Raw genomic sequence first — 27,556 nt, forward strand, 5'->3', positions numbered from 1 at the left:
TAATGCTCACTAACACTCCTTTTCATATTTACAGCTGACAGGTGCTGGCAGCCGGAACAGTGGCTACCGAACTTCGGACAGATATGGGGTTTTCCGGTGCGTTTTTGAAAAAGAAAAATTGGAACCCGTTGGAAAACTACAAAGCTGCCCAAAGTTCGGAAAGTGCTGTTCCCACTCTCAGCAACAATCAGAGAGAGAGGGAGGCAGAGAGAGAGTGAGAGGGAGGCAGCGAGAGAGCGAGAGGGACAAGAGAGAGAGCGAGAGGGAGACTGAGAGAGAGCGAGAGGGAGGCAGAGAGAGCGCGAGAGGGAGGCAGAGAGAGAGGGAGGCAGCGAGAGAGCGAGAGGGAGGCAGAGTGAGCGAGAGGGAGGCAGAGAGAGCGAGAGGGAGGCAGAGAGAGCGAGCGAGTGGGAGGCAGAGAGAGAGCACGAGGGAGGCAGTCAGAGAGCGAGAGGGAGGCAGACAGAGAGCGAGAGGGAGGCAGACAGAGAGCGAGAGGGAGGCAGAGAGACAGCGAAAGGGAGGCAGACAGAGAGCGAGTGGGAGGCAGACAGAGAGCGAGAGGGAGGCAGAGAGACAGCGAAAGGGAGGCAGACAGAGAGCGAGTGGGAGGCAGAGAGACAGCGAGAGGGAGGCAGAGAAACAGCGAGAGGGAGGCAGAGAAAGAACAAGGCCAGAGAGAAAGAGAGAGAGGGGCCAGAGAGAAAGACAGAGGCCACATAGAGAGAGGCCATGGAGAGGGAGAGGGGCAGAGAGAGAGAGAGGAGCCAGAGAGAGAGGTTACAGAGAGAGAGGGAGACAGAGAGAGAGGGTCAGGCCAGAGAGAGAGGGAGAAGGGCCAGAGAGAGAGAGAGGAGCCAGAGAGAGAGAGAGGCCAGAGAGAGAGGGAGAGAGAGAGAGGCCAGAGAGAGAGAAAGAGGTCAGAGAGAGAGAGAGAGGCCAGACAGAGAGAGAGAGGCCAGACAGAGAGAGACAAGACAGAGAGAGAGAGAGGTCAGAGAGAGAGAGAGGGACAAGACAGAGAGAGAGAGAGGCCAGACAGAGAGAGAGGCCAGAGAGAGAGAGAGAGAGAGAGAGAGGCCAGAGAGAGAGAGAGAGAAAGGGGCCGGAAAGAGAGCGAGAAGGCCAGAGAGAGAGAGAGAGAGAGGCCAGAGAGAGAGTGAGGGAGAGGCCGGAGAAAGAGGGGGAGAGAGAGAGGAGCTGAGGGAGAGAGAGAGGCCAGAGAGAGAGAGAGGCCAGACAGAGAGAGAGAGGCCAGAGAGAGAGAGAGAGAGGCCAGAGAGAGAGAGAGAGGCCAGAGAGAGAGTGAGGGAGAGGCCGGAGAAAGAGGGGGAGAGAGAGAGGAGCTGAGGGAGAGAGAGAGGCCAGAGAGAGAGAGAGAGGCCAGAGAGAGAGAGAGAGAGGCCAGAGAGAGAGAGAGAGAGAGAGAGAGAGAGAGAGAGGCCAGAGAGAGAGTGAGGGAGAGGCCGGAGAAAGAGGGGGAGAGAGAGAGGAGCTGAGGGAGAGAGAGAGGCCAGAGAGAGAGAGAGAGAGGCCAGAGAGAGAGAGAGAGGCCAGAGAGAGAGAGAGGCCAGAGAGAGAGAGAGAGGCCAGAGAGAGAGAGAGAGAGAGGCCAGAGAATGAGTGAGGGAGAGGCCGGAGAAATAGGGGGAGAGAGAGAGGAGCTGAGGGAGAGAGAGAGGCCAGAGAGAGAGAGAGAGAGGCCAGAGAGAGAGAGGCCAGAGAGAGAGAGAGAGGCCAGAGAGAGAGAGAGGCCAGAGAGAGAGAGAGGCCAGAGAGAGAGAGAGGCCAGAGAGAGAGAGAGAGGCCAGAGAGAGAGAGAGAGAGAGAGAGAGAGAGAGAGGCCAGAGAGAGAGTGAGGGAGAGGCCGGAGAAAGAGGGGGAGAGAAGGAGGAGCTGAGGGAGAGAGAGAGGCCAGAGAGAGAGGCCAGAGAGAGAGAGAGAGGCCAGAGAGAGAGGCCAGAGAGAGAGAGAGAGGCCAGAGAGAGAGAGAGAGAGAGAGAGAGGCCAGAGTGTGAGAGAGAGAGAGAGAGAGAGGCCAGGGAGTGAGTCGAGAGAGAGGAGCAGAGGAAAAGAGAGGGGCAGAGAGAGAGGCCAGAGAGAGAGAGAGAGGCCAGAGAGAGAGAGAGAGGCCAGAGAGAGAGAGAGACAGAGGCCAGAGAGAGACAGCCAAGAGAGAGTGAGAGAGGGGCAGAGAGAGAGGCCAGAGAAAGAGAGAAAGGCCAGAGAGAGAGAGAAAGGGGCAGAGAGAGGCCAGAGAGAGAGAGGCGCCAGAGAGAGAGAGAGAGAGAGGCCAGAGCGAGAGAGAGAGAGAGGCCAGAGAGAGAGAGAGGCCATAGAGAGAGGAGCCAGAGAGAGAGAGAGGCCAGAGAGAGAGAGAGAGGGGGGCAGAGAGAGAGGCGCCAGAGAGAGAGAGAGAGTAGCCAGAAAGATAGAGAGAGGCGCCAGAGAGAGAGAGGCCAGAGAGAGAGAGAGGCCAGAGAGAGAGGGGGGCAGAGAGAGAGGCGCCAGAGAGAGAGAGAGAGAAGGAGAGAGAGAGAGAGGCCAGAGAAAGAGAGAGAGAGGCCAGAGAGAGAGAGAAAGAGGCCAGAGAGAGAGAAAGAGGCCAGAGAGAGACACAGAGAGGCCAGAGAGAGAGAGAGAGAGAGGCCAGAGAGAGAGAGAGAGAGAGAGAGAGAGAGAGGCCAGAGAGAGAGAGAAAGAGGCCAGAGAGAGAGAGATTGAAAGGCCACAGAGAGAGAGGCCAGAGAGAGGGAGAGGCCAGAGAGAGAGAGAAAGAGGCCAGAGAGAGAGAGGGGTCAGAAGGAGAGAGAGAGGCCAGAGAGAGAGAGAGAGAGAGGCCTGAGAGAGAGAGAGGCCAGAGAGAGAGAGAGGCCAGAGAGAGACAGAGAGAGAGAGAGGCCAGAGAGAGAGAGGCCAGAGAGAGAGAGAGAGGGAGAGGCCAGAGAAAGAGAGAGTGAGAGGCCACAGAGACAGAGGTCAGAGAGAGAGAGGCCAGAGAGAGAGAGGGAGAGGCCAGAGAGAGAGAGAGATGCGCCAGAGAGAGAGGCCAGACAGAGAGAGAGGGGCCAGAGAGAGAGAGGCCAGAGAGAGAGAGAGGGAGAGGCCAGAGAAAGAGAGTGAGAGGCCACAGAGAGAGAGGCCAGAGAGAGAGAGGCCAGAGAGAGAGAGGGAGAGGCCAGAGAGAGAGAGAGATGCGCCAGAGAGAGAGGCCAGACAGAGAGAGAGAGGCCAGAGAGAGAGAGACAGAGGCCAGAGAGAGAGAGACAGAGGCCAGAGAGAGAAAGAGAGAGAGTCAAGAGAGAGAAAGAGAGAGAGAGGAGAGAGAGGGGCAGAGAGATTTAAATTTTTGGGAACATAAGAGCAGGAGTAGGCCATTCAGCCCATCATGCCCGTCCCACCATTCAATATGATCATGGCTGATCATTTACTTCAATGTCTTTTTCCCAAACTATCCCCATATCCACTTATGTCATTTGTATTTAGAAATCTGTCAATCGCTGCTTTAAACATACTCAATGACTGAGCTTCCACAGCCCACTAAGATAGAGAATTCCAACGATTCACAACCCATAGTTTTTTTTTATTCATTCATGGGATGTGGACGTCACTGGCTAGGCCAGCATTTATTATCCATCCCTAATTGCCCTTGAGAAGGTGGTGGTGAGCTGCCTTCTTGAACCCCTACAGTCCATGTGAGGTAGGTACACCCACACTGCTGTGAGGAAGGGAGTTCCAGGATTTTGACCCAGTGACAGTGAAGGAAAGGCGATATACTTCCAAGTCAGGATGGTGTGTGACTTGGAGGGGAACTTGCAGATGGTGGTGTTCCCATGCATTTGCTGCCCTTGTCCTTCTAGTTGGTAGAGGTCGTGGGTTTGGAAGGTGCTGTCTAAGGAGCCTTGGTGCGTTGATGCAGTGCATCTTGTAGTTGGTACACACTGCTGCCACTGTGCGTCGATGGTGGAGGGAGTGAATGTTTGTAGATGGGGTGCCAGTCAAGCGGGCTGCTTTGTCCCGGATGGTGTCGAGCTTCTTGAGTGTTGTTGGGGCTGCACCTATCCAGGCAAGTGGAGAGTATTTCATCACACTCCTGACTTGTGCCTTGAAGATTGTGGACAGGCTTTGGGGAGTCAGGAGGTGAGTTACTCACTGCAGGATTCTTAGCCTCTGACCTGCTCTTGTAGCCATGGTATTTATATGGCTACTCCAGTTCAGTTTCTGGTCAATGGTAGCCCCTAGTGATCGTGGGGGATTCAGCGATGGTAATGCCATTGAATGTCAAGGGAAGATGGTTAGATTCTCTCTTGTTGGAGATGGCCATTGCCTGTCACTTGTGTGGCGCGAATGTTACTTGCCACTTATCAGCCCAAGCCTGGATATTGTCCAGGTCTTGCTGCATTTCTACACGGACTGCTTCAGTATCTGAGGAGTCACAAATGGTGCTGAGCATTGTGCAATCATCAACAAACATCCCCAATTCTGACCTTATGACTGAAGGAAGGTCATTGATGAAGCAGTTGAAGATGGTTGGGCCTAGGACACTACCCTGAGGAACTCCTGCAGTGATGTCCTGGAGTTCAGATGATTGACCTCCAACAGCCACAACCATCTTCCTTTGCTTTAGGTATGACTCCAACCAGCAGAGAGTTATCCCCCTGATTCCCATTGACTTAAGTTTTTCTAGGGCTACTTGATGCCATACTCGGTCAAATCCTGCCTTAATGTCGAGGGCAGTCACTCTCACCTCACCTCTTGAGTTCAGCTCAGGGTTAAATATGACATCAAGGTTGGGAACAGTCTGGTTCAACCCCAGACAGTTGCCAGAGAGAAGAATGGAGTCAAGGACTAGGGAACAGAATTTGTGGCAGAGACTGAAGACAATGCCTTTGGTCATCCCAATATGAACCAAAGCTGTAATGAGGTCAGGAGCTGAGTGGCCCCGGCGGAACCCAAACTGACCATCACTGAGCAGGTTATTGCTAAGCAAGTGCTGCTTGATGGCACAGTTGATGACACCTTCCTTCACTTTACTGATGATTGAGAGTAGAGTGATGGGGCGGTAATTGGCCGGGTTGGATTTGTCCTGCTTTTTATGTACAGGACATACCTGGGCAATTTTCCACATTGCCAGATAGATGCCAATGTTGTAGCTGTACTGGAACAGCTTGGCTAGGGGTACGGCAAGTTCTGGAGCACAGGTCTTCAGTACTATTGCCAGAATATTGTTAGGGCCCATAGCCTTTGCAGTATCCAGTGCCTTCAGTTGTTTTGTGATATCACGTGGAGTGAATCGAATTGGCTGAGGTCTGGCATCTGTGATGCTGGGGACATCAGGAGGAGGCCGAGATGGATCATCAACTTGGCACTTCTGGCTGAAGATTGTTGCAAATCCTTCTGCCTTATCTTTCGCACTGATGTGCTGGGCTACCCCATCATTGAGGATGAGGATATTTGTGGAGCCGCCTCCTCCAGTTAGTTGTTTAATTGTCCACCACCATTCACGGCTGGATGTGGCAGGACTGCAAAGCTTAGATCTGATCCGTTGGTTATGGGACCACTTAGCTCTGTCTATTGCATGTTGCTTACGCAGTTTGGCACGCAAGTAGTCCTCTGTTGTAGCTTCACCAGGCTGACACTTCATTTTGAGGTATGCCTGGTGCTGCTCCTGGCATGCCCTCCTGCACTCTTCATTGAACCAGGGTTGGTCTCCTGGCTTGATGGTAATGGTAGAGTGGGGGATATGCCAGGCCATGAGGTTACAGATTGTGGTTGAGTACAATTCTGCTGCTGCTGATGGCCCACAGCACCTCATGGATGCCCAGTTTTGCATTGCTAGATCTGTTCGAAATCTATCTCATTTAGCAAGGTGATAGTGCCACACAACACGATGGAGGGAATCCTCAACGTGAAGGCGGGACTTCATCTCCACAAGGACTGTGCGGTGGTCACTCCTACCAATACTGTCATGGACAGATGCATCTGCGGCAGGCAGATTGGTGAGGACAAGGTCAAGTATGTTTTTCCCTCTTGTTGGTTCTCTCACCACCTGCCGCAGACCCAGTCTAGCAACTATGTCCTTTTGGACTTGGCCAGCTCGGTCAGTAGTGGTGTTACTGAGCCACTCTTGGTGATGGACATTGAAGTCCCCCACCCAGAGTACATTCTGCACCCTTGCCACCCTCAGTGCTTCCTCCAAGTGGTGCTCAGCATGGAGGAGTACTGACTCATCAGCTGAGGGAGGGTGGTAGGTGGTAATCAGCAAGAGGTTTCCTCGCCCATGTTTGACCTGATGCCATGAGACTTCATGTGGTCCGGAGCTGATGTTGAGGACTCCCAGGGCAACTCCCTCCCGACTGTATACCACTGTGCCGCCACCTCTGTTGGGTCTGTCCTGCCGGTGGGACAGGACATACCCGGGGATAGCGATGGCAGTGTCTGGGACATTGTCTGTAAGGTATGATTCCGTGAGTATGACTGTGTCAGGCTGTTGCTTGACTAGTCTGTGGGACAGCTCTCCCAACTTTGGCACAAGCCCCCAGATGTTAGCAAGGAGGACTTTGCAGGGTCGACAGGGCTGGGTTTGCCATTGTCGTTTCCGGTGCCTAGGTCGATGCCGGGTGGTCCATCCAGTTTCATTCCGTTTTATTGACTTCGTAGCGGTTAGATAGAACTGAGTGGCTTGCTAGGCCATTTCAGAGGGGATGTAAGAGTCAACCACATTGCTGTGGGTCTGGAGTAAAGCAATTTCTCCTCATCTCTGTCCTAAGTGGCTTCCCCCTTATTTTGAAATTGTGTCCCCTGGTTCTAGCCTCCCCACCCAGGAGAAACATCTTACCTGCATCTACCCTGTCTATCCCTTTCTGTATTTTGTAGGTTTCAATGAGATCACCTCTCATTCTTCGAAATTCTGAAGAATACAGGCCCAGTTTCCCCAGTCTCTCTTCATAGGACAGTCCCGCCATCCCAGGAACAAGTCTGGTGATCCTTCGTTGCACTTCCTCTATGGCAATAATATCCTTCCTAAAGTAAGGGGACCAAAACTGCACACAGTACTCCAGGTGCGGTCTAACCATGGTTCGATACAATTGAAGCAAGACTTCACTACTCCTGTACTCAAGTCCTCTTGCGATAAAGGCTAACATACCATTAGCCTTCTTAATTGCTTGCTGCACCTGCATGTTAGCTTTCAGTGACTTATTGACAAGGACACACAGGTCCCTTTGTACATCTACACTTTCTAATCTCTTACCATTTAAGAAATACTCTGCACATCTATTCCTCCTACCAAAGTGGCTAACCTCACATTTCTCCACATTATATTCCATCTGCCATGTTCCTGCCCATCCACTAAGTCTGTCCAAATCCCCTTGAAGCTGCTTTGCATCTTCCTCACAACACACATTCCCAGCTAGTTTTGTGTCATCTACGAACTTGGAAGTACTACATTTGGTCACCACATCCAAATCATTAATAAATATTGTGAACAACTAGGGCCCAAGCATTGATCCCTGCGGTACCCCACTAGTCACAGCCTGCCAACGCAAGAATGACTGGTTTATTCCTACTCTGCTTTCTGCCTGTTAACCAATCCTTAATCCATGCCAGTATATTACCTCCTATTCCATGTGCTTTAATTTTGCTAACCAACCTCCTGTGAGGGACTTCATCAAAAGCTTTCTGAAAATCCAAGTATACCACATCCACCGACTCCCCTTTATCAATTCTGTTGGTAACATCCTCAAAAGATTCCAACAGGTTCGTCAAACATGATTTCCCATTCATAAATCCATGTTGACTATGCCCAATCAGATCATTATTATTCAAGTGTCCATTTATCACATCCTTTAGAATAGATTCTAGCATTGTCCCAACGACTGATGTAAGGCTAACAGGTCTGTAATTCCCTGTTTTCTCTCTCCCTCCCTTCTTAAATAGTGGGGTGGCAATTGCTACCTTCCAATCTGCAGGAACTGCTCCAGAATCTACAGAGTTTTGGAAGATGATCACCAATGCATCCACTATCTCCATAACTATCTCTTTCAAAATTCTTGGATGTAGAATATCAGATCCTGGTGACCTTCAGCCCCCATTAATTGATCCAATACCTCATTGCTTATTTTCCCTAACCCTTGGATCTCTAATTCTGGGAGATTTCTTGTATCTTCCTCAGTGAAGACAGACACAAAGTCATCATTTAGCTTCTCTGCCAATTCTCTACTTCCCATTATAAATTCTCCTGACTCTGCCTGTAATGGATGCACATTTGTCTTAGCCAAATGGTTCCTTTTTATGTACCTGTAGAAGCTTCAACAGTCCATTTTTATATTTTTTGCTCGCTTACATTCATATTCTATTCTTCCCTTCCTTAGCAGTTTCTTAGTCCTCCTTTGCTGTATTCTAAAATCCTCCCAATCCTCAGGTTTACTACTATTTCTGTCAACTTTACAGGCCTTTTCTTTTAATCTTATACAATCCTTAACTTCCTTTGTTATCCATGGTTCACTGCCTTTACTTTTGGGGTTTTTGTGCCTTGAAGGAATGTATAGTTGCTGAGAACTATGTAATATTTCTTTAAAGACTATCCATTGCCTATGTACTGTCATGCCGTTTAATGTATTTTCCCAATCCACCTCAGCCAATTTGCCCCTCATAGCTTCATAATTTCCTTTGTTTAAATTTAACACCCTGGCTTCAGATTGAACTCCTTCACTTTCAAACATAATGTAAAATTCTATCATATTATGGTCACTGATCCCTAAAGGTTCTGTTATGACCAGGTGAGAAAGGTGTCTCGGGGACCCTTTTAGCTTTCACCTTGCCTTATTGTAACAGGGTTTAATTTTAAACACACTGTGTTTTGAGCTCCCCCTTGGTGAATCCTTGTCACCACTTTCCAATTATAAGGCAAAGAAAAGCACAAACAGGTTTTCTTCGGTTTAAAGAAGAAAAGTGAAATTTATTAAAACTTAAACTCTAATTTGGTTAATGCCTACGGATACACGCCTCGCCCCATGCTAACATGCACGCGATACGCACATGCAAATAGAGACAGAAAAGAGAAGAAAAATAAAGTGAAAAAGTTAGAGCCAATCTCTGAAGAGGGCCTTTTTGTTACTGTGCTTCGAGCTCCCTGTAGTCCTTGCTTGTAGGTAGATCTTGCTTTTCGTTGGGGCCCAGTATTCTTCTTAAACCTTATTCATTGTAGGAGACTTTTCTCTCTTGGGGTTCATATGTCGTCAATCGATTCTGAAGCTGGTGAGAGAAATGAGAGCAGACAGGAGAGACTGCGACAAGCTAGCCACGAGAGGTCTTTTCAGTCCAGGAGCAAACAGCTTTTTGAGTTCAAATTCTCAGTGGCAAGTTTTAAAAAAAACCTCCAACAGCCAGTTAGTCATGTGACTAAACTGGTCTGTCCACATCTGTATTCGGCCATCTTAGCAATCAACTTAGAATGCGGGCTTCTCCACCCTCAACGTCTGGTAATCAAAAGTTCATTGTGGATTGAAAGTGTCAGGGCATGGTCCTTTGTTCCGTTTAAGCACTGTCTGTAAACATGCAAATATCTTTCCAGTCAAGGGTCTGGTGTTGCTTTCTTTTTACAAAGTTCGTTCTTTACTCCAGTAACAGTTTAAAAATCAATGTTCCTGTGATGAAATTTATGTGCCTCATTTTTGGTGGGTGGGGCCTGCATGACAGTTCTTTTACAACAAGATTCTTAATTAGCCCTTTCTCATTACATAATACTGGATCTAAATTAGCCTGTTCTCTAGTCGGTTCCTCAACATACTGTTCTAGAAAACCATCCCTAACACACTCCAGAAATTTGTCCTCCACAGCATTAGTGCTCATTAGGTTTATCCAGTTTATAGGGCGGCACAGTGGCGCAGTGGTTAGCACTGCAGCCTCACAGCTCCAGGGACCCGGGTTCAATTCTGGGCACTGCCTGTGTGGAGTTTGCAAGTTCTCCCTGTGTCTGCGTGGGTTTTCTCCGGGTGCTCCGGTTTCCTCCCACAGCCATAGACTTGCAGGTTGGTAGGTAAATTGGCCATTATAAATTGTCACTAGTATAGGTAGGTGGTAGAGAAATATAGGGACAGATGGGGATGTTTGGTAGGAATATGGGATTAGTGTAGGATTAGTATAAATGGGTGGTTGATGGTCGGCACAGACTCGGTGGGCCGAAGGGCCTGTTTCAGTGCTGTATCTCTAATCTAATCTAATATGCAGATTGAAGTCACCCATGATTATCCATGCAACATGCTTCTCTAATTTCCTGATTAATACTGTGCCCCACACGAACACTACTCTTTGGTGGTCTATAAACACCTCCTACCAATGTTTGCTTCCCTTGCGACTTCTTAGCTCCACCCAAACAGCTTCCACATTTTGTTCTTCCAATCTGAGATCCTCCCTTACTAATGTACTGATCCCATCCCTTATTATCAGCGCAACACCACCTCCTTTTCCTTTTTGCCTGTCCTTCCGAAACGTCGAATATCCTTGAATATTCAGTTCTCAATCTTGGTCACCCTGTAGCCACATTTCTGTTATGGCAATTAGATCATACACATTTACCTCTGTTTGAGCCTTTAAATCATCTACCTTGATGCGAATGCCCTTAACCTTGTCTTCTTGATATTCTGCATTCTAAGCCTAGTTGATGCTCACCTTTGTTTCGTCTGCCTTCTAAAGTCACTTGCTACTTTTCTACCTCCTGTTACCAGCTTTACTTCCTTCCAATCTGAGCTACCCCTTAGGGTCCCATCCACCAATAAGCTAATTTAAACCCTCCCCAACAGCAAACAAAGAACAAAGAACAAAGAAAATTACAGCACAGGAACAGGCCCTTTGGCCCTCCAAGCCTACGCCAATCCAAATCCTCTATCTAAACCTGTCGCCTATTATCTAAGGGTCTGTATCTCTTTACTTCCTGCCCATTCATGTATCTGTCTAGATACATCTTAAAAGACGCTATCGTGCCCGCGTCTACCACCTCCGCTGGCAATCCGTTCCATGCACCCACCACCCTCTGCGTAAAGAACTTTCCACGCATATCCCCCCTAAACTTTTCCCCTTTCACTTTGAACGCATGTCCCCTTGTAATTGAAAACCCCACTCTGGGAAAAAGCTTCTTGCTATCCACCCTGTCAAGACCTCTCATGATTTTGTACACCTCAATCAGGTCCCCCCTCAACCTCCGTCTTTCTAATGAAAATAATCCTAATCTACTCAACCTCTCTTCATAGCTGGCGCCCTCCATACCAGGCAACATCCTGGTGAACCTCCTCTGCACCCTCTCCAAAGCATCCACATCCTTTTGGTAATGTGGCGACCAGAACTGCACGCAATATTCCAAATGTGGCCGAACCAAAGTCCTATACAACTGTAACATGACCTGCCAACTCTTGTACTCAATACCCCGTCCGATAAAGGAAAGCATGCCGTATGCCTTCTTGACCACTCTATTGACCTGCGTTGCCACCTTCAGGGAACAATGGACCCGAACACCCAAATCTCTCTGCACATCAATTTTCCCCAGGACTTTTCCATTTACTGCATAGTTCATTCTTGAATTGGATCTTCCAAAATGCATCACCTCGCATTTGCCCTGATTGAACTCCATCTGCCATTTCTCTGCCCAACTCTCCAGTCTATCTATATTCTGCTGTATTCTCTGACAGTCCCCTTCACTATCTGCTACTCCACCAATCTTAGTGTCGTCTGCAAACTTGCTAATCAGACCTCCTATACTTTCCTCCAAATCATTTATGTATATCACAAACAACAGTGGTCCCAGCACGGATCCCTGTGGAACACCACTGGTCACACGTCTCCATTTTGAGAAACTCCCTTCCACTGCTACTCTCTGTCTCCTGTTGCCCAGCCAGTTCTTTATCCATCTAGCTAGTACACCTTGGACCCCATGCGCCTTCACTTTCTCCATCAGCCGACCATGGGGAACCTTATCAAACGTCTTACTGAAGTCCATGTATACGACATCTACTGCCCTTCCCTCATCAATCAACTTTGTCACTTCCTCAAAGAATTCTATTAAGTTGATAAGACATGACCTTCCCTGCACAAAACCATGTTGCCTATCACTGATAAGCCCATTTTCTTCCAGATGGGAATAGATCCTATCCCTCAGTATCTTCTCCAGCAGCTTCCCTACCACTGACGTCAGGCTCACCGGTCTATAATTACCTGGATTATCCCTGCTACCCTTCTTAAACAAGGGGACAACATTAGCAATTCTCCAGTCCTCCGGGACCTCACCCGTGTTTAAGGATGTTGCAAAGATATCTGTTAAGGCCCCAACTATTTCCTCTCTCGCTTCCCACAGTAACCTGGGATAGATCCCATCCGGACCTGGGGACTTGTCCACCTTAATGCCTTTTAGAATACCCAACACTTCCTCCCTCCTTATGCCGACTTGACCTAGAGTAATCAAACATCTGTCCCTAACCTCAACATCCGTCATGTCCCTCTCCTCGGTGAATACCGATGCAAAGTACTCGTTTAGAATCTCACCCATTTTCTCTGACTCCACGCATAACTTTCCTCCTTTGTCCTTGAGTGGGCCAATCCTTTCTCTAGTTATCCTCTTGCTCATATATGAATAAAAGGCTTTGGGATTTTCCTTAACCCTGTTTACTAAAGATATTTCATGACCCCTTTTAGCCCTCTTAATTCCTCGTTTCAGATTGCGCCTACAATCCCGATATTCTTTCAAAGCTTCGTCTTTCTTCAGCCGCCTCGACCTTATGTATGCTTCCTTTTTCCTCTTAGCTAGTCTCACAATTTCACCTGTCATCCATGGTTCCCTAATCTTGCCATTTCTACCCCTCATTTTCACAGGAACATGTCTCTCCTGCACGCTAATCAACCTCTCTTTAAAAGCCTCCCACATATCAAATGTGGATTTATCTTCAAACATCTGCTCCCAATCTACATTCCCCAGCTCCTGCCGAATTTTGGGATAGTTGGCCTTGCCCCAATTTAGCACTCTTCCTTTAGAACCACTCTCGTCTTTGTCCATGAGTATTCTAAAACTTACGGAATTGTGATCACTATTCCCAAAGTAGTCCCCTACTGAAACGTCAACCACCTGGCCCGGCTCATTCCCCAACACCAGGTCCAGTATGGCCCCATCCCGAGTTGGACTATTTACATACTGCTCTAGAAAACCCTCCTGGATGCTCCTTACAAATTCTGCTCCATCTAGACCTCTAACACTAAGTGAATCCCAGCCAATGTTGGGAATATTAAAATCTCCTGTCACCACCACCCTGTTGCTCCTACATCTTTCCATAATCTGTTTAGATATTTGTACCTCTATCTCACGCTCGCTGTTGGGAGGCCTGTAGTACAGCCCCAACATTGTTACCGCACCCTTTCTATTTCTGAGTTCTGCCCATATTGCCTCACAGCTCGAGTCCTCCATAGTGCCTTCCTTCAGCACAGCTGTGATATCCTCTTTGACCAGTAATGCAACTCCTCCACCCCTTTTACCTCCCTCTCTATCCCGCCTGAAGCATCGGTATCCTGGGATATTTAGTTGCCAATCATGCCCTTCCCTTAACCAAGTCTCAGTAATAGCAATAACATCATACTCCCAGGTACTAATCCAAGCCCTAAGTTCATCTGCCTTACCTACTACACTTCTTGCATTAAAACAAATACACCTCAGACCACCAGTCCCTTTGCTTTCATCATCTGCTCCCTGCCTACTCTTTCCCTTAGTCACGCTGACTTCATTATCTAGTTCCTTACAGGCTTTAGTTACTACATCCTTACTCTCCACTGACCTCATTTGGTTCCCATCCCCCTGCCACATTAGTTTAAACCCTCCCCAGCAGCGTTAGCAAAAGCACCCCCAAGGACATTGGTTCCAGTCCGGCCCAGGTGTAGACCGTCCAATTTGTAATAGTCCCACCTCCCCCAGAACCGGTCCCAATGTCCCAAAAATTTGAACCCCTCCCTCCTGCACCATCTCTCAAGCCACAGCATGTGCTAATCTCCAGGTGTTAAGTCCAGGTCCTGTTAAGGTGTAGCCCGTCCATCTTGTACAGGTCCCAGCTGCCCCAGAACCGGTCCCAATGCCTCAGAAATCTGATGTCCTCCCTACTACCCCAATTTTCCAGCCATGTGTTCAATCGATCAATCCTCCCATTCCTATGCTCACTAGCACGCGACATTGGAGTAATCCTGAGATTACTGCTTTGGAGGTCCTGCTTTTTAATTTGCTTCCTAACTCCCTAAAATCTGCTTTCAGGACTTCATCCCTCTTCCTACCTATGTCATTGGTACCAATGTGGACACAACCTCTGGCTGTTCACCTTCCCCCAGAAGGATGTCCTGCAGCCGCTCTGTGACATCCTTGACCCTGGTACCAGGGAGGCAACACACCATCCTGCAGTCACGTTTACTGCCGCAGAAACGCCTGTGTGATCCCTGACTATCAAATCCCCTTTCGCTGTTGCTCTTCCACTCTTCTTCCTCCCCTCCTGTGCAGCTGAGCCACCCGTGGTGCCATGGGCGTTGCTCTGGCTGCACTCCCCCGAGGCTCTCACCAGTATCCCAAAAAACTGATTAGCAAGCAAGATAGACTCAGGGGACTCCTGCACTGCCTGCCTGGTTCTTTTAGACTGCCTAGCAGTCACCCATTCCCTCTCTGCCTGCACGCTCCTAAATGGCGGTGTGACCACCTCCCTGAACGTGCTATCCACGTAATCCTCTGCCTCGCGGATGCACAACAGTGACTCCAGCTGCCTCTCGAGTTCCAAAACCCAGAGTTCAAGCTTCTGCAGCTAGTGGCACTTCCTGCAGATGTGGTCGTCTGGGACACGTCGTGCGTCCATGACTTCCCACATACTGCAGGACATGCATTCCACTTGGCCAAGGTGACCTGCCATACCGTAACTTTAAAAACCTTTTATTACAATGAGAAGTAAAATAACTTACCAGTTACTCACCAATCAACTTCTTCCCCTGTACTGAAAAAAGATATTGAAGGGACATGCCTTCTCCCCCCACCCAAAATACTCATCTTGTATACATGATCTTTCCCCTCCCCAAAGGTCAGAAACTTTTAACTTTACACCTTCCCGTCACCCCCTAGACCAATCAAGTACGTTTGACCCTGCTCTCCCCCTCCTGCACTGATGTACATACCTCCTCCCCCTCCCCACCAGTGTCCCGCATTGGATGCCCAAACAGAGATCTGAAGGCGCAGGAGTGCAGGCCACCGACCGTAATATCTAAACGGGATGGCTGGCAGCACCAGTTAAGTAATTATTCCTTAATTTACATGTCTTAATATATTTAAATGTGTCTCCCGTCGCCGAGCGGCAGGGGGACTGCCACGAGGCCTCGCTGCCCCGGGTAATATGGGATGGGGCTTTGCCGGCGTCAAGGCCCAAGGCGGGCCTCTCCCGGAGGCATTTTCTGGGATCCCGCACCATGACTCCCATTGTTGGGGGGGGGGGGCTCAATAAAAATCAGCCCATAATTTCAAAGTCTGCAGTAAACACAAAACTCAGAAATGTAGTAAGCAGTGAACAGCACAGCAACTTCAGGAGGATATAGACAAACTGGTGAAATAGGCAGACACATGGCAGATGAAATTTAATGCTGAGAAGTGTGAGCGATGCATTTTGGAGGGGAAAATGAGGAGCGACAATATTAATTAAATGTTACAATTTTCAAAGGGGTGCGGGATCAGAGGTCTGGGGTGAATGTACAGAAATCTTTGAAAATGGCATGACAATTTGATAAAGCAGTTTTAAAAAGCAGACAGGATCCTTGGCTTTATGAACAGAGACAGAATACAAATGCAAGGAAGTTATTAGAAACTTTTTATGAGCCATCAGCTGGAGTATTGTGTTCAATTCTTGGCACTGCACTTTAGGAAGATTGTTAAAGCCTTGAAGAGGGTGCAGAGGAGATTTACTGGAATGGCACCAGGAATGAAAGGCTTCACTTCTGTGGAGAGACTAGCAAAGCTGGGACTGTTCTCCTTAGAGCTAAGGATGTTGCAGAGAGACAATAGAGATGTTCAAAATTATAAGGGTTTGATAGTAAATGGGGAGAAACTGTTGGTAAGAGGGTCAGTAACCAGAGGACAAGCATTTAAGATAAATAGGAAAACATTCAGTGGTGAGATTAGAATTTCTTTTGTGCAGTGAGTTGTAATCTGGAAAGCACTGTCTGAAAGGGTAGGGGAAGCAGATTCAATGGTCTTTCGAAAAGGGAATTCGATAAACACTAACAGGGGAGAAATTCACAGGGTTATGGGGCAAGAACAGGGGACTGGGACTAATTGGATAGCTCTTCCACAGACGTGGCATAGGTACGATGGCCACATGGCTTGGGTGTGCTGTATGATCCTAACATGTTTCACACCCCCCCCCCCCATGGTCTCTCTGCCTCCAACGCACCCTCCCTCCCTCTCACACATGCCGCTCATTCACTTTCACAATTACTCTTCATTCTCTCACTCACAGCCTCCCACTTTCCACACCCTCCTCCCGCTCAATCCCGCCTCACGCTCTTTCACAGCCCCTCCTCTGCCTCGCTTTTGCACTCTCTCTCTTCCTTTGCACCGTCACTAACCTGGAATCACATCCATCATGACGTATGGTTCAAACGCCTTCTTCTTCTTATTCTGTGTAATCAAAACTACGCCTAGGAAAGCGATGCAGGAACTAGGAAAATGAAGATTAAACAATGAGAGCTGGAATGATTCACACAGGTTGCTCTTGTCATCAACTTACTCAAAAACTACTAGCAGAGCCCAGGGTAGTAATCAGCCCTCCAGAAACAGAAATAAAGTTAAATGTGTGCACTAAGACTGGGGAGCGGAGCCCAACAAGAGCAAGGAGGAGCAGAGCTAAGGAAACTGGAATCAGAATGGGACAGGGGCAGAAGAGGCAGGGAAGCTAAGGGCTGAGAATGGAGAATTCCTTTATGGATGAATGGAGATTAGGTACAGTGAGGGAAACCTTTCAGCTTCAGTGGCTGCAATAGACAAAGAGAGCACACAGTGATAGAATTAGTTGTAATTGCAAACTGCACTTTGCTCCTGAAAACACTGCTCTCGTGTACAGTAGAGAATATATTACCAGTTTACTCCTGAAAACACTGTTCTCATATACAGTACAGAAATTTAGGAACTATGGTGGTAATTTCAGAATTAATACCCAAGTGATGTGCTAACTGACACGAGGTCAAACAGATCAGGAACGTAAATATATGGTTGAAAAAGTACCATGGGAAAGAGGTATTCCATTTAATGGCACAGGTACTGGGACAGGAAGGAGCTGCACATTACTCCTAATAATACTGGTCGCCATGTACAGTGCAGAGCTGGAAAGGGTTGAGACAAAGGTCCTAGCAGAAAGGATAAATAGGACTACAGAAAGGTCTTGAAACCAATAGTAGTGGGGTGGTGGGGAGCAAATTAGTAACCTGAAGATAAGAAAAAGAGGGCTTAGAGCAAACATCAGAGTGCAAAGAAAGATAAAGAAAACATGCAGCTTAAAGGATACTGTGGTAACCATTACAGAGATCTGGCTACACATTAGGTGCTATATATTCCAGGCTTTAGGATCTATAGAAAGCATAGGAAAATTGGAGAAGGAACAGGAGCAATATTGTTAAAGGGCACAACTGGAAAGGAAGGATTTCAGTAAGGTAGATCAGGCAATGGAAACAATCTGGATAGAACAAAGGAACAACAAAGGATGCAAGACTCTGGTAGGAGTTGTCTACGGAGATCCTGATAGTATTGATGCAGTGGGGCGATTTATAAATACGGACATCTGGGAAGCAAGTAGAAAAAAACAAAGTGATTATAATGGAAAATTCTAATTTTCACACAGATTGGAGAAACAGAACAACTGAAATATTAAAAGCAATATTGTTTTAAGGCCAGGTTTCCAGAATGATGTGTTGTAGAACCAACAAGGGAACAGGTCACATTAGACGTAATGATAGATATTGGTCTGGAATTCATTAAGAATCTGACAGTAAGGGAACAACTTGTGAATATTGACCATATGATTAAATTTGATATATGGTTTGAGAGGAAGAAGAGTCACTAACCAAGGTCTAAACTAAAGGAAGGCAAACTTCGAAGGGACGAGAAATAACTGACCCCAATAAACAGGGTGGAAATAGCAATGGGTAAACCTACAGATAGTGCAAAGCATTCAGAGGTTTTAGTACAATATAAAAGCTGCACAAATCCCTAAAAGGCAAAACTCCACTTGTGTAATCAAGCAACCATGGTTAACAAATAAGGTAAAAGACAGTATCAAGCTAAATAAAAAGATTTACACAAATAGAAGGAAAGTGGAAATCCAGCAGACTGTGAGAGGTATGCAAAACAACACAATAAAGAATAAGAGGTGCAAAAAGGGAATATGAAAGAAACGTGCAAGGGATATCAAGTCTAACAGAAAAGAGATTTTAATAGACATATCGAGAGAGTGGTAAAGGGGAGAGTGGTAAAGGCCCATTAAAGACAGATGCAAGTGAGACTGTAATAGTAAGGAAATGGCAGACTTGTTACATGAGGAATTTTATCAGTTTTCAGAGGAACAGGACAAAATACCAATGGTACACAGACACCTAAAAATAAATCAAGGGGAGGAGCCTATTGAATTTAATATGAGTTTAAAATGTGGGAATGGAGAAAATACTGGGACTTAAGGTAGACAAATCTCCAGAATTTCATTGCTTCCACCCGGGCTGTAAAAGAAATAGGTAAGTAAAATCCTGATGTGTGTATGATAATTTTTTAATGTTTTCTAGAGTAAGGAATTGTGCCTTTGGACTGGAAAATTGTAAAAATGTCATTTAAGAAAAGGAGAGAAAAACCAGGAGACTACAGACCTGTCACTTTAACATCTGTTGTGGAGACATTACTGGAGTCTATCAACAGGGTAAAGTAACTGAGTACTTGGACAAGTATCAGATGATCACAGCGCCAGCATGGGTTTGTGAAGGAGAGGTCATGTCTGAATAATCTAGCTTAATTTTGTGAGGAGGTAACTAGATTGGTGGATAGAGGAGTGTCGACAAATATTGTCGATATAGATTTCCAGGAGACATTTGATAAGGTTCTACATAAGGGGAGACAGTGGCGTAGTGGTAATGTCACTGAAATAGTAATTCAGAGACCCCTGCTAATGCCCTGGTAACACAGGTTCAAATCCCACCACAACAGCTGGTGGAATTTCAATTAATTGATAAATGCAATTTAATTAATAAAAATCTGGAACTGAAAGCTAGTCTCAATAATGGCATTGTCATAAAAACCCATCTGGTTCACTAATGTCCTTTAGGGAAAGAAATCTGCCAGCCTTCCCTGGTTGGCCTACATGTGACTCCAGACCCACAGCAATGTGGTTGACTCTAAATTGCCCTCTGAAAAGGCCTAGCAAGGCACGCAGTTGTCAAGGGCAATTAGGGATGGGCAACAAATGTTGGCCTTGCCAGTGACGCCCAAATCCCATGAAAGAATAAAAAAAAATTTGCAAAAATAAAACTGCACAGAATTACAAGTAATCTTGTGACATGGGTTAATAATTGGTTGGGAGATAAGAAACAGACAGTAGAGATAAACTGAATGTTCTCTGATTCCCAGGATGTGATAAGCAGCGTAAGTAGCATGGATAATAAAAGCAAAATACTGCAGATGCTGGAAATCTGAAATAAAAAACAGAATTGCTGGAAATACTCAGCAGATCTGGCAGCATCTGTGGAGAGATAAGCAGAGTTAGTGTTGCAGGTCAGTGACCTTACTTAACTTGGGAATTTGGTGAGTGAGGGAATTTGAAGTGTTTTAAGGGTTAATCTTTTTCTAAAATCTACTCAAATTTTACATTTGGCATTAAACAACTTTAACCTAAACTTGTAGTCTCCTTCACAGTGTTAGTGTTTGTTTAAGAGGCATCTTGACAAATACATGGAGGTATACGATTCCCGGAAGTGCAGAAGGTTTTAGTTTAGACAGGCATCAAGATCGGCGCAGGCTTGGAGGCCCGAATGCCCTGTTCCTGTGCTGTACTGTTCTTTGTTCTTTTTTTGACACTTTCCCCCAGGAGGCAGTCACAGCCCTCAGGTTAAATGCTTCAGATTTGGTCTCTGGTCAGGGACAGAAAGGTGCGACTACGAAAGAGGCAGGTATGGAGTTCCAGAAGGTAGCACTGGAGGAGTCTCAGCCTTTTTTTAAATTCATTCATGGGATGGTGGGCGTCACTGGCAAGGCCAGCATTTATTACCCATCCCTAATTACCCTTGAGAAGGTGGTGCTGAGCTGCCTTTTTGAACCGCTGCAGTTCATGTGGGGTAGGTACACCCACAGTGCTGTTAGGAAGGGAGTTCCAGGATTTTGACCCAGTGACAGTGAAGGAACGGCGATAAGGTTCCGTCAGGATGGTGTGTGGCTTGGAGGGAACTTGCAGATGGTGGTGTTCCCATGCATTTGCTGCCCTTGTCCTTCTAGGTGGTGGAGGTCATGGGTTTGGAAAGTGCTGTCTGAGGAGCCTTGGTGCGTTGATGCAGTGCATCTTGTAGATTATACACACTGCTGCCACTGTGCATCGGTGATGCAGGGAGTGAATGTTTGTCGATGGGGTGCCAATCAAGTGGGTCGCTTTGTCCTGGATGATGTCGAGTTTCTTGAGTATTGTTGAAATGGAGAGTATTCCATCACCCTTCTGACTTGTGCCTTTGTGGACAGGCTTTGGGGAGTCAGGAGATGAGTTACTCACTGCAGGATTCCTAGCCTCTGACCTGCTCTTGTAGCCACGGTATTTATATGGCTACTCCAGTTCAGTTTCTGGTGAATGGTAGCCCCGAGGATGTTGATAGTGGGGGATTCAGCGATGGGAATGTCATTGAATGTCAAGGGGAGATGGTTAGATTCTCTCTTGTTGGAGATGGTCATTGCCTGGCACTTGTTGGCATGAATGTTACTTGCCCCTTATCAGTCCAAGCCTGGATATTGTCCAGGTCTTGTTGCATTTCTACACGGACTGCTTCAGTATCTGAGGAGTCGCGAATGGTGCTGAACATTGTGCAATCATCAGTGAACATCCCCACTTCTGACCTTATGATTGAAGAAAGGTCATTGATGAAGCAGCTGAAGATGGTTGGGCCTAGGACACTACCCTGAAGAACTCCTGCAGTGATATCCTGGAACTGAGATGATTGACCTCCAACAACCACAACCATCTTCCTTTGCGCTAGATATGACTCCAACCAGCGAAGAGTTTTCCCCCTGATTCCCATTGACTTCAGTTTTGCCAGGGCTCCTTGATGCCATATTCGGTCAAATGAGGCATTGATGTCAAGGGCAGTCACTCTCATCTCACCTCTTGAGTTCAGCTCTTTTGACCATGTTTGAACTAAGGCTGTAATGAGGTCAGGAGCAGTGTGGCCCTGGCGGAACCCAAACTGAGAGCCACTGAGCAGGTTATTGCTAAGCAAGTGCTACTTGATTACACCTTCCATCACTTTTGAGAGTAGAGTGATAATTGGCCGGGTTGGATTTGTCCTGCTTTTTGTGTACAGGACATACCTGGACAATTTTCCACATTGCCGGATAGATGCCAGTGTTGTAGCTGTACTGGAACAGCTTGACTAGGGGCACGGCAAGTTCTGGAGCACAGGTCTTCAGTACTATTGCTGGCCATAGCCTTTGCAGTATCCAGTGCCTTCAGTCATTTTTTGATATCATGTGGAGTGAATCGAATGGGCTGAAGTCTAGCATTTGTGATGCCGGGGACTTCAGGAGGAGGCTGAGATGGATCATCAACTCGGCACTTCTGACTGAAGATTGTTGCAAATGCCTTATCTTTCACACTGATGTGCTGGGCTCCCCCATCATTGAGGATGGGGATATTTGTGGAGCCACCTCCTCCAGTTAGTTGTTTAATTGTCCACCACCATTCATGGCTGGATGTGGCAGGTCTGCAAAGCTTAGATCAGAACTGCTGGTTATGGGATTGCTTAGCCTTGTCTATTGCATGCTGCTTACGCAGTTTGGCACACAAGTAGTCCTGTGTTGTAGCTTCACCAGGTTGACACCTCATTTTGACATATGCCCGGTGTTGCTCCTGGCATGCCCTCCTGCACTCTTCATGAAACCAGGATTAGTCTCCTGGCTTGATGGTAAAGGTAGAGTGGGGGATATGCCGGGCCATGAGGTTACAGATTGTGATTGTGCTTATGATGGCCCACAGCGCCTCATGGATACCCAGTTTTGCACTGCTAGATCTGTTCGAAATCTGTCCCATTTAGCACAGTGGTAGTGCCACATGACATCATAGAGGGTATCCTCAATGTGAAGATGGGACTTCGCCTCCACAAGGACTGTGTCGTGGTCACTCCTACCAATACTGTCATGGACAGATGCATCTGCGACAGACAGATTAGTGAGGACAAGGTCAAGAATGTTTTTCCCTCTTGTTGGTTCTCTCACCACCTGCTGCATACCCAGTCTAGCAGCTATATCCTTTAGGATTCGGCTAGCTCGGTCAGTAGTGGTGTTACGAGCCACTCTTGGTGATGGACATTGACGTCCCCCACCCAGAGTACATTCTGCACCCTTGCCACCCTCAGTACTTGGAAGTGGTGTTCAACCTGAAGGAGTACTGACTCATCAGCTGCGAGAGGGCGGTAAGTGGTAATCAGCAGGAGGTTTCCTTGCCTGTGTTTGACCTGATGCCATGAGACTTCATGGGGTCCGGAGTCGATGTTGAGGATGCCCAGGGCAACTCCCTGCCGACTGTAAACCACTGTGCTGCCACCTCTGCTGGGTCTGTCCTGCCGATGGGACAAGACATAGATACACAGAAAATAGGAGCAGGAGTAGGCCATTCGGCCCTTCGAGCCTGCTCTGCCATTCAATATGATCAGGGCTGATCATCCAACTCAGTAACCTGTTCCCACTTTCGCCCCATACCGTTTGGTCCCTTTAGACCCAACAGCTATATCTAACTCCTTCTTGAAAACATACAATGTTTTGGCCTCAACTGATTTCTGTGGTAGAGAATCCCACAAGCTCACCACTCTCTGGGTGAAGAAATTTCTCCTCATCTCAGTCTTGAAAGGTTTACCCCGTATCCGTAGACTATGACCTCTGGTTCTGGACTCCCCCACCATCGGGAACATCCTTCCTGCATCTAGCCTGTCAAGTCCTGTTAGAATTTTATAGGTTTCTATGAGATCCCCCTTCACTCTTCTGAACTCTAGCGAATATAATCCTAACCGACTCAATCTCTCCCCATACGTCAGTCCCGCCATCCCAGGAATCAGTCTGGTAAACCTTCGCTGCACTCCCTCTATAGCAAGAACATCCTTCCTCAGACAAGGAGACCAAAACTGCACACAGTATTCCAGGTGTTGCCTCACCAAGGCCCTCGATAACTGCAGCAAGACATCACTGCTTCTGTACTCGAATCCTCTCGCTATGAAGGCCAAGATACCATTTGCCTTTTTTACCGCCTGTTGGACCAGCATGCTTACCTTCAGCAACTGGTGTATGAGAACACCCGGGTCTCGCTGCATATTTCCCTCTCTCAGTTCATATCCGTTCAGATAATCTGCATTCCTGTTTTTGCTACCAAAGTGGATAACCTCACATTTATCCACATTATACTCCATCTGTCATGCATTTGCCCACTCACTCAACTTGTCCAAATCACCCTGAAGCCTCTCTGCATCCTCCTCACAACTCACCCTCCCACCCAGTTTTGTGTTATCTGCAAATTTGGAGATATTATTTTTATTTTATTTTTTTTATTTAGAGATACAGCACTGAAACAGGCCCTTCGGCCCACCGAGTCTGTGCCAAGCAACAACCACCCATTTATACTAATCCTACATTAATCCCATATTCACTACCACATCCCCACCATTCTCCTACCACCTACCTACACTAGGGACAATTTATAATGGCCAATTTACCTAGCAACCTGCAAGTCTTTGGCTGTGGGAGGAAACCGGAGCACCCGGCGGAAACCCACGCAGTCACAGGGAGAACTTGCAAACTCCGCACAGGCAGGACCCAGAACTGAACCCAGGTCGCTGGAGCTGTGAGGCTGCGGTACTAACCACTGCACCACTGTGCCGCCCTAATTACATTTAGTTCCCTCATCTAAATCATTAATGTATATTGTGAATAGCTGGGGTCCTAGCACCGATCCCTGCGATACCCCACTAGTCACTGCCTGCCATTCAGAAACAGACCCATTTATCCCTACTCTTTGTTTCCTGCCTGTTAACCAATTTTCTATCCATCGCAATACACTACCCCCAATCCCATGCGCTTAATTTTACACACTAATCTCTTATGTGGGACTTTGTCGAAAGCCTTCTGCAAGTCCAAATAAACCACATCCACTGGCTCCCCCTCATCAACTCTACTAGTTACATCCTCGAAGAATTCTGGTAGATTTTTCAAGCATGATTTCCCTTTCGTAAATCCATGCTGACTCTGCCCGATTCTACCACTGTTCTCTAAGTGCTCTGCTACAAAATCTTTGATAATGGACTCCAGAATTTTCCCCACTATCGACGACAGGCTGACTGGTCTATAATTCCCTGTTTTCTCTCTACCTCCCTTTTTAAATAGTGGGGTTACATTAACTACCCTCCAATCTGTAGGAACTGTTCCAGAGTCTCTAGAATCTTGAAAGATGACCACCAATGCATCCACTATTTCTAGGGCCACTTCCTTAAGTACTCTGGGATGCATACCATCAGGCCCTGGGGATTTATCAGCCTTCAATCCCATCAATTTCCCCAACACCATTTCTCTACTAATACTGATTTCCTTCAGTTCCTCTCTCTCACTAAGCCCTGTGTTCCCCAACATTTCTGGTATGATATTTGTGTCCTCCTTTGTAAAGACAGAACCAAAGTATGCATTTAGTTTTTCAGCTATTTCTTTCTTCCCCATAATAAATTCCCCAGGGATATACCCAGGGATGGTGATGGCAGTGTCTGGGACCTTGTCTGTAAGGTATGATTCCATGAATATGACTGTTGCTTGACTCGTCTGTGGGACAACTCTCCCAACATTGGCGCAAGCCCCCAGATGTTAGTAAGGAGGACTTTGCAGGGTCGATAGGGCTGGGTTTGCCTTTGTTGTTTCCGGTATCTAGGTCAATGTGGGTGGTCAGTCCTGTTTCATTCTTTTTTTATTGACGTTCGTAGCAGTTAGATATAACTGAGTGGCTTGCTGGGCCATTTCAGAGGGCATGTAAGAGTCAACTACATTGTTGGTGTGGGTCTGGAGTCACACGTAGGTGAGACCAGGTAAGGACAGCAGATTTCCTTCCCTAAAGGACATTAGTGAACCAGATGGGTTTTTACAACAATCGACAATGGTTTCATGGCCATCATTAGACTAGCTTTTAATTCTAAATTTATTAATTGAACTCAAATGCCACCTCCTGCTGTGGTGGGATTCGAACCCATGTCCCCAGAGCAATACCCTGGGTCTCTGGGTTACTAGTCCAGTGACAATACCACTACGCCACCGCCTCCCCTACCACACTTGTCCAACAGGTATGATGTTCTTGCAGCCTGTGTGAATGAGAACAACGACTGCAAGGGGAATGAGCAAACTGACTGCAGCATCATGGCGCAGGGGACCATTCAAGTGGGGGCAGTAAAAAGGATGCAGCAGCAGCAGCACCAGCAGACAGTATAGTTAGGGAGATAGATACTATTCTGTGAAGCCGAGACTATGAGTCCCGAAGGTTGTATTGCCTGCCTGATGTGAGGGTTAGGCAAATCGCCTTGGGACTGGAGAGGAAGTTGGACTGGGAGAGAATGTGGGCGGCGCAGTGGTTAGCACCGCAGCCTCACAGCTCCAGCGACCCGGGTTCAATTCCGGGTACTGCCTGTGTGGAGTTTGCAAGTTCTCCCTGTGTCTGTGTGGGTTTCCTCTGGGTGCTCCGGTTTCCTCCCGCATGCCAAAGACTTGCAGGTTGATAGGTAAATTGGCCATTAGAAATTGCCCCTAGTATAGGTAGGTGGTAGGGGAATATAGGGACAGGTAGGGATGTGGTAGGAATATGGAATTAGTGTAGGATTAGTATAAATGGGTGGTTGATGGTCGGCACAGACTCGGTGGGCTGAAGGGCCTGTTTCAGTGCTGTATCTCTAAACTAAGAATAGATCCAGTTGACCTGGTCCATGTAGTTTCCAATGACATAGGTAAGACTAATAGAGGGGTTCTGCTAAGGAATATGAGCAGCAAGGAGCAAAATTAAAAAGCAAAGCTACAAAGGTAACAATCTCTGGATTATTACCTGAGCCACAAGCAAATTAGCATAGGGTAAATAAGATCAGAGAGTTGAATGCGTGGCTCAAAGAAAGGTGTGGGAGAAATGGGTTTCAATAACTGGGGCACTGGCATCAGTACTGGGGAAAGTGGAATCTGTTCCATTAGCACAGGCTTCACTTGAACCGAACTGGGACCAGTGTCTTTTTTTTTTAGAGATACAGCACTGAAACAGGTCCTTCGGCCCACCGAGTCTGTGCCGACCATCAACCACCCACTTATACTAATCCTACACTAATCCCATATTCCTACCACATCCCCACCTGTCCCTATATTTTCCCTACCACCTACCTATACTAGGGGCAATTTATAATAGCCAATTTACCTATCAACCTGCAAGTCTTTGGCATGTGGGAGGAAACCGGAGCACCCGGAGGAAACCCACGCAGACACAGGGAGAACTTGCAAACTCCACACAGGCAGTACCCGGAATTGAACCCGGGTCGCCGGAGCTGTGAGGCTGCGGTGCTAACCACTGCGCCACTGTGCCGCCCCTGGCGAATCAAATAATTAGGTTTGTAGATAGGGCTTTAAATTAAATATTGCAGGGGGAGTGAGGGGAAATTTAGAAAGCTAAAGACAAACGACAAGGCAATAGTGCGGGGTCGTGATCTGGGCAATGATAACTTGAGTGTGACAGGAAAAGAGAAAGTGTACAAACGCAAGAGTGCACCAGCATATAGGGTCAGAGTAGGGAAAAATGGTTAAAAAGACAGAATTAAAGGCTCTTTATCTAAATGCACGCAGCATTTGTAACAAAATAGGTGAACTGATGGCACAAATAGAAATAAATGGGTATGATATGATAGCCATTACAGAGATGTGTTTGCAATACGACCAAGGCTAGGAACTGAATATTCAATATTTTGAAAGGATAGGAAGAAAGGAAAAGGAGATGGGGTAGCTCTGTAATAAAGAATGAGATCAGTACTGTAGTGAGACCTGATCTTATCTCGGAAGATCAAGATGTAGAATCAGTTTGGGTGGAGATAAGAAAGAACAAGAGAAAGAAGTCACTGGTGGGAGTAGTTTATAAGCCCCCGACCAGTAGCTACACTGCAGGACAGAGTATAAATCAATAATAATGGGGGCTTGTAGGAAAGGTACTGCAATAATCGTGGGAGATTTTAATCTTCATATAGCTTGGATAAAACAAATTGGCAAAGGTAGCCTTGAGGATGAGTTCAA

The 27,556-nt window shown here is 47.1% G+C and overlaps 1 protein-coding gene across 5 annotated transcripts in view; it reads right to left on the reverse strand.

The window, feature by feature from the left end:
- The window catches only part of nipal3 (NIPA like domain containing 3), a 288,597-nt gene that overhangs the window by 9,610 nt on the left and 251,431 nt on the right, over positions 1–27,556 (reverse strand). For 4 of the 5 annotated variants that reach the window (XM_068011074.1, XM_068011071.1, XM_068011073.1 and 1 more), the window contains one exon: positions 16,618–16,709. In XM_068011074.1, coding sequence (XP_067867175.1) covers positions 16,618–16,709 — 92 coding nt within the window. Of the gene's footprint in view, positions 1–9,006; positions 9,256–16,617; positions 16,710–27,556 lie in introns of those variants that run through there. The other variant, XM_068011075.1, reaches the window with a different exon arrangement.

This window comes from Heterodontus francisci, chromosome 31 (genome assembly GCF_036365525.1).
Source record: "Heterodontus francisci isolate sHetFra1 chromosome 31, sHetFra1.hap1, whole genome shotgun sequence".
In the NCBI taxonomy this organism is placed as follows: Eukaryota; Metazoa; Chordata; class Chondrichthyes; order Heterodontiformes; family Heterodontidae; genus Heterodontus; species Heterodontus francisci.